Source organism: Mauremys reevesii, linkage group 4, assembly GCF_016161935.1.
Source record: "Mauremys reevesii isolate NIE-2019 linkage group 4, ASM1616193v1, whole genome shotgun sequence".
Taxonomy (NCBI): Eukaryota; Metazoa; Chordata; order Testudines; family Geoemydidae; genus Mauremys; species Mauremys reevesii.
In genome coordinates, this window is record NC_052626.1 from 91275342 (window position 1) to 91288284 (window position 12943).

Genomic DNA, 12943 nt, shown 5'->3' on the forward strand with positions numbered 1-12943 from the left:
CACAACATTTACTTTAAGTAAAATGAAGCACTGTGAAATACCTGCTTGATTCTCAGGCAACTACCCCTTTATGGTGCTCTGTATCTGTCCACTCCATAGCATGCCTAGGAAGGGGAATGGGATAGTCCACTACTCACAATTTTCTTCCCCTCAATTGTAACATAAAACATAATACATTATTCATTCCAAGCAAGGGTTTACAAATCAGTACAGAAAATAAATTGATTTAAAAGTGCTATATCAAGCAAAATTATGTTTATCCCTAGTTTCAAATGACAGCACAAGCACAGTAAATGTGTTTGTGGTTATTTATGCCAAAGACCTGCACTTGGACTTCTGATGAGTACGACTAACTACCATTCTCTATTTATTACTCATTTCCTCCTCATCTTTTTCTTTTAAGTCATCTTAACAAATATAGTTGGATACTTGAATGTGTCTAGAATCAAAACAACTTGAATGTGTCTGCTCAAAAACAATTGCTCATTCACCTTCAGATGAATCTGTTCCAAACAAAGGTTGTGTCTACACTGGCAACTTTCTGTGCAGTAAAATAGCTTTCTGTGGTGTAACTCCTGAGGTGTACACACTGCCCAGGCTCTTAGTGCACAGAAACTGTGCAGTTGCAGCGCTGTAAAAAAACAACACCCCAACGAGAGGCGTACAGCTGTCTGAGCCAGGGCTACAGTGCCGCAGTGCCAGTGTAGACACTCTGGTCGATTACAGTGCTGTGATTGGCCTCTGGGAAGTGTTCACAATGCCTGTTCTCGCCTCTCTGGTCATCGGTTTGAACTCGACTGCCCTGCCCTCAGGTGAGCAACCGTGAACCCCACCCCTTAGAGTCCCCTTCCTGCTTGCTCGGTGACGTGTGCAGTGGCCTCACCGCATGTTTCCAGGTGAGCATGCCTGCTCCATCCACCGACCGATCCCTCACTTGGAGCAATGCTGAGCTGCTGGTCCTCATCAGCATTTGAGGAGAGGAGGCTGTCCAATCCCAAATGCACTCCAGCCACAGGAATTATGATGCCTACGGACAGATTTCATGATGCATGACAGAAAGGGGCCATGACCAGGACACACTGCAGTGCAGGGTCAAAGGGAAGGAGCGGCAGAATGCCTACCACAAGGTGCGGGAGGCAAACCATCGCTCCGGTGCTGCGCCCATGAGCTGCCAGTTCTACAAAGAGCTGGATGCAATACTCAGCGGCGACCCCACCTCCACTGTGAAGGCCCCTGTGGATACTTTGGTGGCTTGCATGCGAGTCGAGAGTGGACCGAGCCAGGAGGAGGAAATCTTAGACGATGATGTGGAGGGGGGAGAGGGGACCCAGAGGCAGAGGACAACTCGGAGGTCAGAGATGCTTGCAGCCAGGAGCTCTTCTCTACCCTGGAGGAGGTTAGCCAGTCACAACTGTCCGAGTTTGGCAAAGCGCAAACAGGAGAGGAGGCCCCTGGTAAGTGGCTTTGATTTTGAGAATCGCTGAAGCGAGTTGTTTGGGGGAAGGAGGGTTGCAGAAAGCAGGCTTGTGTCTGTATGATGCGGTTAACACAGACCTGGTGAAACACCTGACCAAAGGACCAATCAGGAAAGAGAATGAAATCCCAGAGCAGATGTTTAATCAAGTCTGCTCATCTTTCTGAACTAATTTCTTCTTCAAAGCTAGTGAGTATTAAGAAACTGGGTAATTCATATATAAATCCTGTGTGTCTGCAAATGTGTGTGTTGCATTGATTATAAGGAGAAATTTCTCAGGGATTAATAAGATTAGACCCTATGAATGTCTATCTTGGATTCATAGAGATTGTGTATTTTTTCTTCTTCTTTTTTTATTTTTAATAAACTCTTTTTTTTTAGATGCGCATACCACCACATGCCTAGTCTGAGTGGTGGAAAAGGGTGTTGATCAACTCCCTCACTTCACAGGAATCTGCCTCAGAAATCGCCAAGAAACTCTCATGGAGTTACTGGGCAATCCGCTGCCACAGGTTCTTTGTCAGAGCTGCTTTGTTTCTTGGCCCATTAAGGATAACTTTCCTGCGCCGCTCTGCTGTCATGGAGGAAAGAGACCATTGCTGCACACAAGTGAGCCACATAAGGGCCAGGGCGGAAGCCGCAGTCTTGGAGAAGACCCTCCCTTGATTCCCTGCTCACCCTCAGCAGTGAGATATCTTCCATAATTAACACAGCCTGTGGAAAATGTGGGACAGTAATGATTATAAGCCCCTACCCTGCCCCTTATAGTGCTGGCTCTCCCCAAGAGTCACGTGCCCAGTGTACAGTACGGTCCTGGAACACTGATTTCCTCTTCCCATGTGGTTCCGCACCATTTTGGGGGTCTTGTGGCTCATGCGTGCTTGCCTGGGGTCAGCCAGTTAGTGACAGGGAAGAGTGGCTGTGTTTTAAATCACTGAATCAGTGGTCTCTGTGTTGCAAACAATAATGCTTCTGGAAAATGCTGCATTTTGGCTTCATAGAGATGACCTTGGGAGCCCAGCCTCCCTCTTTGTTATTGCCGGCTGAACAGCTGTGCAGAATTAGAAAGCAGCCACGAAGAACTAAAGAGGACTTTCTGCGTGATGTCATGATGCACTCCGTGGCCAAAAAACAAGAATTGAAGGAGTGGCAGGATAGCCAGGAGAGGGACCAAAAGGAGAATGCGGCACATAAGAACGAAGCCACGGAGCAGCTCTTAAAAGTTATAGAGTGCCAATCGGACACGCACCAGGTGCTACTAGCATTACAAACCGAGCCACTCCGTGCCTGCTCTCCCCTGCAGCTGCTATCACCCCACTTTCCCTCCCACCCACCCACCCACCCCCCGCAGACACTGCCAACACACTCTTATCAACCTCCTGGCTCCAGTCTGTACCCGCTGCATTCCACTTCTGCCCCGTCACAGTCCAGCCCTGTGGACTCCTAGTACCCACTGCATTCAACACCTGTCCCTCTGCAGTTTATACCTGCTGAAGTACAGTACCTGCTACACTGTGCTCCAAAGGACAAGGTTGCATATGATACCTGGACATACACAAATCTTTAACCGTCCTGGGACCCCACCTCCTCTTGGGACCCTCCCTTCCCCAAATCCGCCACAGTGCGGATGTGTTTTTTTGTTTGTCTCTCTCCTCCAGTTGTTTTTTAATAAAAGAATTGTTTTGTTCTGAAAACAATCTTTATTCCATTAATTGAAAGCAAACAGAGCCCTGCAAAGCAACAAGCAATTTTCTTAAACAGTCACAGTGCATCGTCTGCACCAATCACGATCACCTCTTAGAATTATAAGCACTGCAGTCCCGAGCATAGCAACAAATATTAGTGGATTTCAGCTTCAAATTGCTGCCTCAAGGTATCCCGGATCTTTATGGCCCTGCACTGCACCCCTCTAATAGCCTTGGTCTCTGGCTGTTCAAATTCAGCCTCCAGGCGCTGAGCCTTAGCAGTCCAGCCCTGCGTGAAACTTTCACCCTTCCCTTCACAAATATTATGAAGCGTACAGCACATGACTATAAGCATAGGAATAGTCATTGGCCAGGTCCAGCTTCCCATATAGGCAGAGCCAGTGGGCCTTTAAATGGCCAAAGGCACACTCAACACTCATTCTGCGCTTACTCAGCCTGTTGTTGAACCACTCTTTGCTGCTGTAAAGGTGCCCCGTGTACGGCTTCCTAAGCCATGGCATTAAGGGGAAGGAAGGGTCTCCCAGGATCACAATGGGCATTTCAAGTTCCCCTATGATGATCTCCTGGTCCCTGCTCGCAGCTTCCTGAACAGACCAGTGTTCCGAAAGATGCGTGCGTCATGCACCTTTTCAGAGCAGCCTGCATTAATGTACGTGAAATGCCCAGGGTTATCCACAAGTGCCTGGAGAACCATAGAGAAATACCTCTTCTGATTAATGTACTCAGTGGCTAGGTGGTCTAGTGCCAGAATTGGAATATGCATGCCATCTATCGCCTCTCCGCAGATAGGGAAGCCCATTTGTGCAAAGCCATCCACAGTGTCACGCACGTTGCCCAGGGTCATGGTCTTTCATAACAGTCGACTTTCCCACTCTGAACTGGTTAGCAACCGATTGGTAGCAGTCTGGAGTAGCCAGCTTCCACAGTGCAATCGCCATGCGCATCTCCAACAACACAGCAGCTCTCATTCTCGTGTCCTTGCACCGCAGGGCTGGGGCGAGCTCATCACACAGTCCCATGAATGTGGCTTTCCTCATCCGAAAGGTCTCCAGCAACTGCTCGTCATCGCAGAAGTGCATGACTATGTGATCCCACCACTCAGTTCTTGTTTCCCGAGCTCAAAAGCGGTGTTCCACAGTGCTCAGCACCCCCGTGAATACCACAAGCAATCTCACGTTGTAGCTACTACACGTGGTAAGATCAACGTCAAACCCTCTTGCCTTTGTAGTTTAAGGAACAACTCCACTGCCACTCGTGAAGTGTTAGTGAGAGCGAGCAGCATATTGGTCAACAGTGCGGGATCCAGTCCTGCAGACTGAAGAGGCAGAGCGTGCAGTACACAAACTGTTGAAAGATGGCACCAAATGCAGACAGAAGCAAAGGGGTTGCTGGGATGCAAAGCAATGCATCACGGGGTATTGGGACAGGACCCAGGATGCCCGGCGACCCACTCCACCTTCCCACAACTTTTAGCGGCAAAAGAGGAAGAGCTGCTCTGTGGAACAGCTGCCCAGAGTACACCACTCCGAATACTGCTGCAAGTGTGAACATGCTATTCTGCAGGGACCTGACAGTATGAACACACAACAGTGGTTTCCCTTCAGCACTCTCTGAGTGGCACTGTAACTCTGTCAGTGTAGACATACCCCCCAAAAAGTCATCACACCACCAAGTGCTATATTTGGCATGTTGACATCAGTAGGGCCAAAGGACACAGAGCCCAACAAAGCAAAGTGCTGAGGACCCTCATTCAGACTGACTTCAGTGGATGTTGAGAGAGCGTAGTATTTCACGTGAGGTACTCCGCACATTTCAGGAAAGGACCCACAGCCCCAAAATGCTTGCCAAGTCTGAGTTCCAAAATGTAAAGAGTTCCAAATCAATGTCTAGTCTCTAATTTTAAGTTGTTATTTCTGGAGAGCAGAGTGAATAGGGCCAGCAACGTGAAAAAAAATAGAATTATCAATAAGAAAAGAAAAGCAGTAGTACTTTCCTAGTGCTGGAGGAGACAATGTTTTTAAAATATAAACTATCCTGTAACATTCTCATTGGTTTTGCTATTTCCATTGTAAATTTTTTCTCATGAATCATACCATCTGAAAGTAATATGTCTTTTACTTAAAGCCAAGCAGTGAAATGTTGGGTCTAGTTAACAACTGGAGAGTATGGGTGCCTTAGGATGAGGAGTATGGTTACTTGGACAGGTAATGGTGGTGCTTAGTTTGAGTTCTGCTCTCTCTGAGAAGTAGCAGTCTCTCAACAAGATATTCCCTTTGATTTAAAGGTGAACTACAAAGCAACTGTTTTTAAATGGTTTAAGATCCCAAATTATTAACAGATTATAGGTCACAAATTGAAGATCCTACATGGTTCCTACAAGAGCTGGTATTTCAAATATTTAAATATGTGGAATATAATTTGGAAGGAAAGTGAAGGAGGCACTGATTTCAAATATTATGTTTTAAAAATCTAAGCAAATTTGAAATTTTAAGACTGAGCCTCATTCACCATTCTTTTACATTAGTTTAACATCAGCGACTCCTCTGAAATTAATGGAATTGTAAAATTGAGAACAGGGTATGAATCAATCTCTGCATTTATTCTGTTCGGCAGGTTTGCCAATCCCAGACATTCACAAATTACAAGTCACCCCGCACTCATCCCCGCAAAAAATCACAAGACTGGCTAAGTAAACATGTTTTAAATAAAAGTAACATTATTTATTGCCTGCCTTTTGATTTTTTGTTTAAGCCACCTTTAGGGGAAAGCCACCAAATCCCAATTTGTGTGTAACTATCTCAGAGTCAACATTCAGACTTAAACACACACACAAAAGTGCAGCCTCCTTGTTCACTGATCACAGGGAACTCATCCTCTCCTGTCCCCGGGATATGAGCAGCCCCCTATCCTTCTCTCTCACCCTCCTCAGTTATACAGAAAAGAGAGCTGCTACATTCCCTCTCTTTGCATGCTCTCCCAGTCACTTATCCTAGTCTACAGTCACCTGACTGCCATATTTCTTTCCCTTTTCCCTGACAATCTCCTACGCATTCCATTTTTTTCTGCCAGGCCAGATTCCCCTGAATCACCTCTCAATCTGCCTTCTGCTTATCCAACATTCCTCCGACCCCTACCCAGTTCCCTAAAACATTCCCTCTCCCTCCTGCTGCCCAAAGTCCAACTTCTATCACCTGCACGTTTTCCCATCACATGGTGACCAAGGAGGAACTGACTTCCCCTAGGGTAGCCCAGCTTCAGCCCCATTAAAACGATAGAACATATCTTATGTGTCAGATGGGATCACAATGGGGGCAGCTAGCCTATCCCATGACTTGTGGTGCTGTGGCTACACTGCTATTTTTAGCATATTAGCTTCATCAGAGCTAGCACAGGTATGTCTACTCAAGCTGGAAATTACACATTACAGCTTCAGTGCAGACGGCAGTGGTGCTAGCTCACTGCAGGGCCCTAAGCAGCAATATTTTGGGGGCACACCCCACACACAACACATAACAAAAGCGAATAGTGGACCTCCTTAAGCTGCTTGGGGCCTTAAGAAACTGCTTAGTCTGTTTATTCCTAGGGCCGGCTTGAGTGTAGACATACCCAATGAGAGATAACATCCATTTTTGCTGGGGGCAGTCATGCTTTTCATTTACAAAAGTTAAAGCAACATGGTGACTATTTTGGATGAAGGCTAAATTTCATAAGACTGAAAGCAGAAATCAGAAATTAAAAAACATCATTGAAGGGGCTTAATCTCCATCACCTGCTGGGCTAGTGAATGCACCTAATTAGTAATACTTTGCACCTGGTGAGGTGAGTAGCTAATTAACTCTTAGCCAGCAGAGGTGGAGCTAAGCCATAATAAGTAGACTGAAGGAGCCAGGGCTCTCTGGCTGAGGGTTAGGTTACACAGAGACAATAGAGGTGGTAGCAGCAGAGTTCCATTTGAACTTTTGGCTGGATTTGTTTGATACCCTGGAAAAGGTCTGAACTTAAGTGACTTGGCCAGAGGGCTGAGCAACAGAAGTGCTGGGGCCAAAGATAGTGGTAACATCCCAACTGATGCAGGAGGGTGTTCTGAGAGTGAGTGAGCCCTGTCCCAACCATCAAACAAATATTGAGGATCATGATAAAACCAAGTAATTTGGCAGTGCTGGCTTAGTGCAAATCCTGGCATTGCCCCTTCTTCCCAACAGGTGCAGAGGGAGGAGGCCTTAGATGCAGATGTGTCTGACTGCAGCAGAACCATTATGATTTTGCTGAGTGGGATTTTAGGGTTCTAGAAGCCAAGCTTTATGTGCTTAGACTTGACAAGAGGTACAACATTTGTTCCCTTTAAAATTCTAGAGTATCAAAACTTCTTGTAATTTATTTTTAATGCCAATATTGTTTTAAAAGAAATTCATACGCAAAAAAACCAGTATTTCCAACCCCAAATGTATAAAGACCTGCCCCAAATTATTAAATTGGCTTAAACATCATGAGGGCTTTTTTAAACAATAAATTTTGATCTTTTTTCTAGTTTATACAATCATCTTGGTGATTAAATGTGCATGTGACAACTACACATGAGAAAAATGTGGACACAAATACTATCCCCAGCTCTCCTTTGGACCAGTCTTTAAATCAAATTCACCACACGGTCAGAAAGCACGAGCTAAAATATACTTAGTAAAATTTAGAACATTTTTTATATATAATCTCAGAAGCCACATGGAGATACTAAACTCAGGTATTTCATGGATTTTCCACATTCTTGAATTTGTATTACTGAGAGTCAGGTCACAGGCTAAATAGAAAGCAACGTATACATTACTTAAAGGCTCAAAATAAAAACATGCTGTATTGTTAGCGACTAGTTCAAATATAGTAAAAACCAGTGAAATATGGGAACTACACTTCTCATACTAAGACCTTTTCACTTTAGCCCTAATCTTGCCATAAGCTTTATACAGGGGTCCCCCAACCTGGATGTAACTTCAAGAGAGGGGATTTTAAATAGCACCATTCATCAGAGAATCTCAAAGTGTTTAATAGAAATGGAGACTGCCTACTTAAGCATCACACTTCTGACTAAATCTCCTTACCTGATGTTAGAAGTAACATTTAATATTATTAAAAGCAAGCTTTTGTCGTGTGCATTCCAGTTTATGTTTTTTTTTTTTATACACGAGTCCTGGGTTCCCTCTGAGCCGGCAGGACACTGCGGCAGAGCAGCGTGCAGGGGACGAGAGAACAGCGCCTCCTCCGGACGCCCGGGGTCGGTGGGGGAACCGCCAGCTCAGGACATTGCGCCGTGACACGCACCCCTAAACCCTCCTGGTCGGGGGCGACATTGGCCCAGGGGTGTCAGGGAAAGACCCCCGTAATCTCACACCCGGGGTGGGGAGCCCCCTCGATTCCTGGGCGCCTGTTTCAGCCGGCGGAGCGGCTGGATAAGGGGTAAGACGCAACCTCCCCCCTCCATCCCTCGCTCCCTCACCTACCTGCCCGCCTGCCCCGCGGCTTCAGGATCTCGATCTCCCCCTCCCCCACGCCAGAGCTACAACGCCTGCCAACAACGCTCCTTGCTATTGGCTGGCGGGGATCCGAAGCCGTCTCCCCATAGGTCGAAGCGGGCGGAGGGGGATGGGGGCTCCTCTTTCCCGGCATCCCTTTCTCCTGTCAACCGGGAGGAAGCTAAGATGGCGGCCTTGGCGACCGGCGGGGGGACGCCGAGTGACGGGGCTACCAGTTTCCAGCGGAAAGTTCCTGCTAGCAGCCGCCTGGCCGCTATCGCGGGCACCCGGCCCTCGGTGCGCCACGGGCAGCTGCTGCTCTCCAGTGGGCTCCCCTCCCTGGATTGTGTGCTAGGTTGGTGCAGAGCCGGGACCCGGCCTCGCAGCGCAGGATACTGGCTGACTGTCCCCTATCCCCCACCTCCTTCTGCTGGCTGCCCCCTTCCTTCTATTCCTTGTCTGCTCCTCTTCCCTTCCTTAAACCTGCAGCTACCTCAGTGCTGCCTCCCGATTTGTGGTTGTGGGAGACGCTTTCTGCCGGTCCGACCCTCCCCAAAGCCACGACTTGGGGAAGGGGAGTGTGAGGCTCCTCACCTGACACTCATCCTCGAGGTTCCTTATTTTTGCGGGGTGTGGAGGAGATGCGCGTAAAGGTCCTTACAACCTGCTTTGTGGGGTCAGACGAATGCACCGAGCCATTTTGGGCTTCGTATCCGTTTATACCTTTTTTTTTTTATTTCCCCTGGAGTGGAAGGATTTGATGTGCCTGTTTTTTCCCAGTGAGACACTTGCTGTCTCACTCGTCATTTATTTCAAATTTTTATTCATTCAAATTGTCACAGAAGGGGGTGGCTTACTGGACTAAGCCTCAAATTATGAAATAGTGCCAAATACATCGCTAGTGTAGCTGCCTTCTGTTAGATCTTGGAAGCATTTTGGACATGGACATGAACTTGGAACTGTGGGTTTGAAGCCCAGGGTCGCAGCTCAGATCTTATCTAAATTAGGGACTTGCTCGATTTTCAGCCATTGATGGCTAGCCAGGGGTATAGCTGCAGTTCTGTAACATTGTAGAAAAGCACTGGGTAAGAACTAAGTATATTTAATATATTTATTTGTGTAAATTAGTTAAACTGCTATACTGTGTGGTTTGCACCAGCACAATTTACACAGATTTCAAATGCGCAAGTTCCACCATTGAAAATAGTGGCTTTGCCAGTCTAGGCTAGGCTAGGGGCTTGCCCTGGTGCAGCTATCCTAATGACTATCAATGGCTGTTTAGGTAGATCCTCAGTATAAAGTTTTTAAGTTTCAGGTGTCACAGGTATGACTCAGCCCTTTCATCCTTGGAGGCAGATATCTGTAGTGCTAGCATTTTGCTGTGTTTGGGCATCTACAGGTGAGGTAATAAATGATAAGATGGTATTTACTCTGTGGAAATGATTCTTCTGCCTTGGTGTCCTAAATCTCTCTTCTGCATCCTCTCCCTCTCCTATGCTGTACATCATCTAGAGAGGGAGGAGGGAACACTTCTGTTATCTTATCAGGAATGTTGATCCATATTAGGGAGAGAGAAACAGCCTTCTTAAGGGAGACACATAGCTGAATTTCATTACTACTGTATAGTTTGTAAAGCACTTTGAGAAGAAAAGTACAATATAAATAAGATAACTAAACTGACCATCTTGATTCTTGTGCATGTTCTCTTTTATAAAGTGGAGTTTGAAATGCCCAGCATGGTACATGGAGAGTACCCCATGGGATCAATCTTCTGAGCCACTATCTTCTTGTTTACATAATGATTAGCGCTGTATTTGATAAGGTGAATTGGGGAAACTTCTTCCTAGATACTCTGTACTCCATCTAAGCTATCTATTCCCTGTCTTTAAGCATTCAGTAACTTCCCAGCCTCTAGAAAAAATATTTATTTGAGAGAGAAAATGAGAACTTAGTGAGATGTTAATATTAGGTGAACCACATGAAAGCCCTTCATCACCAGAAGTAGCAACTTTTGAAACTACCTTTTTGAAGAAATCCAAACCATGGGTGACTGGCAGGTTTGCAAAATTTGGATTCCTTGCACTGAACCTTCCCTAACCTCCTGGCCTCAAGGAAGTATTTCTTTTGGCTTCCTCTATATAGCTTTCAGCTGTATATATGTGATCACTTGCTAAATTGATTACAGCATGCATGAAGACCTCTGTATAGATTTTCTCCCTGTTGCCTACTAACAATTTCACAGATACAATATACTACACTGTCAATTATTTATTTCATTGTTACTGGGACTTATATTGTTTTTGTTTTTAAAACTCCTTGTGAAGGTTTGCATAATAGAATGTTCTACATCTTTATTTTGCAGAAGATATTTACAATAACACCATGCACAAACTTCCTTCGTTCACAGTTGGGCTTCAAGGAAGTGTTTTGTAAGCTCCCTACCCCAAAGAACAAAAGTGTGTGAATGTTAAAGCAAGAGGCATGTTGAAAAGAGCATTTGTAGTAGGTACAGATCTAGGATAGAATAGGAACCATTAGGGTTGTAGTGAGGCTTGTCAGTACCTAGCTACATTGTCCCCCAAACTTTGCCAACATACCTGTTAAAAGTACACTGAATACAATTGTATATCACTACTTTAAACTACTATTCAATACTCTTTTTGCTTTAGCCAATAGGGAGCTCTGTCCTTTTTCTTCTACACCAGCGTTTCCCAAACTTTTTCGGCCACGGAACACTTTTTAGCCTATTACGGAACACTTATAATATTATTTTGTAGTCGTTTGGTTTTCAAGTAAAAAATTGCGTTATTTATGCTCAAATATGTTTTATTTTATAAAACAAAGCAAAAATACAAATGTAAATTAACTTGAACTAACGATTTCTAACTGGAAAACGCGTATAAAGTGCTACAAAAATCAAGTGCAAGAGTCTTTCACGGAACACCTATTCACAACATGAGGAACACCAGTGTTCCATGGAACACAGTTTGGGAAACACTGTTCTACACTAAAAGTATCCTTTATTTTTAAAGCAGCTACTTCTGTCCTGCCCTTCATTCATGAACTTGACTTTTGAACCAAATCTTTTCCATGCAAATCCTATCCTCTGTTCAGAGAAATGTTGAATCAAGAAGTTGTTTGTGGGATGGCTTTTTATTTGTTTGTTTTTTGTCTTTATGCTGAAGAAATTTCATATAAGATTGTTTTTCCCTCACTTTGCATATCAGTCTTCCATTTGGGTTTCTAAGACTGAGAGTTATTCATTATACTTTTTAACATGATCAGTTCCATTCATATAGTATGGAAGTTCCAACACAGAGACACAACATTATTCCCAGACATCACAAATAGGAGCTAGTGAAATCGTGCTGGTAAAAATACACTTGTAAGTACAATTACAGCCTGTATCCTAGCATTAGCACAGCAGCAAAAAGAAACTGTTAAGAAGAAACCATTAAGCAAAGATAGAACCTGAAGAGGGGGTATATAGTAATTTAAATTGCCCTCCGTATACTGGTACTACTGCAATTTACTGTTGTAAACTATCTTTTTTTTTTTCTTTAACTTTCTCTTTTCAAAAAAGAGAGGGGAAGCTAAATGCAGTAAGTTTCTGATCCAGCAAAGCACCTAAGCCTGTGTCTAACTTTAAGGACACAAGTAGTCCAGTTAAAGACAGTGGGACTACTCATATCCTGAGTTAGGCACAGGCTTGAGTTAGGGAGCTGTGGCCCATAGAAATATATTTTATTACATTTTATAAACTGTCATTGTCTTGTAGCATATGTCATATACTGAAAGCTTTTCTGTCTCAATTGGTTCAAGCAAGATAGTATTTGTAAAACACTGAAGATGCAAATTGTTATACAAATGCTAAGTATTAATTTTACTGATGTTTTTCCTAATTTTATCAACTTACTGTTCCCTTTAAGTCAGACAGATTCATACTTCTAGTAGATTTCCATTTCTGGCAGTATTTTTAAAATACATAATAAAGGTGTATATGCTCTAAGCAGGAATATAGCATATGATAATTCTTCTGTCTATTCCACTTTTCAGTGGAAAACATTGTCTTCCAAAATCATATCACCAGTATTTTCTCCTTCCAAATGAATCCTGTAAGAGATACATGATTTATATTATGGTTTCAATCTTTTCTATGCAGTTCCAACAATTCTCTTTCTTATTCAAGCCTCAAATCTCCATGCTTTGTATAGTGGTGCAGAAAATGAACTGCTCGCAACTAGCACCATGATAACCAG

The 12943-nt window shown here is 44.3% G+C and overlaps 2 protein-coding genes across 15 annotated transcripts in view; one reads left to right on the top strand and one right to left on the bottom strand.

Moving 5' to 3' along the window:
- Positions 1–8724, bottom strand: part of IMMP1L (inner mitochondrial membrane peptidase subunit 1) — an 80276-nt gene extending 71552 nt beyond the window's left edge. For 3 of the 10 annotated variants that reach the window (XR_005597790.1, XR_005597783.1, XR_005597782.1), the window contains exon 1: positions 8673–8724. The gene's annotated coding sequence lies outside the window, so the exon portion shown is untranslated. The other 7 variants (XR_005597785.1, XR_005597784.1, XR_005597788.1 and 4 more) reach the window with 6 other exon arrangements.
- Positions 8725–8789: 65 nt separating this feature from the next.
- ELP4 (elongator acetyltransferase complex subunit 4) overlaps positions 8790–12943 on the top strand; it is a 269273-nt gene continuing 265119 nt past the window's right edge. For 4 of the 5 annotated variants that reach the window (XM_039535839.1, XM_039535844.1, XM_039535843.1 and 1 more), the window contains exon 1: positions 8791–9039. In XM_039535839.1, coding sequence (XP_039391773.1) covers positions 8871–9039 — 169 coding nt within the window. In that variant the 5' untranslated portion in view covers positions 8791–8870. Of the gene's footprint in view, positions 9040–12943 lie in introns of all 5 variants that reach the window. The other variant, XM_039535841.1, reaches the window with a different exon arrangement.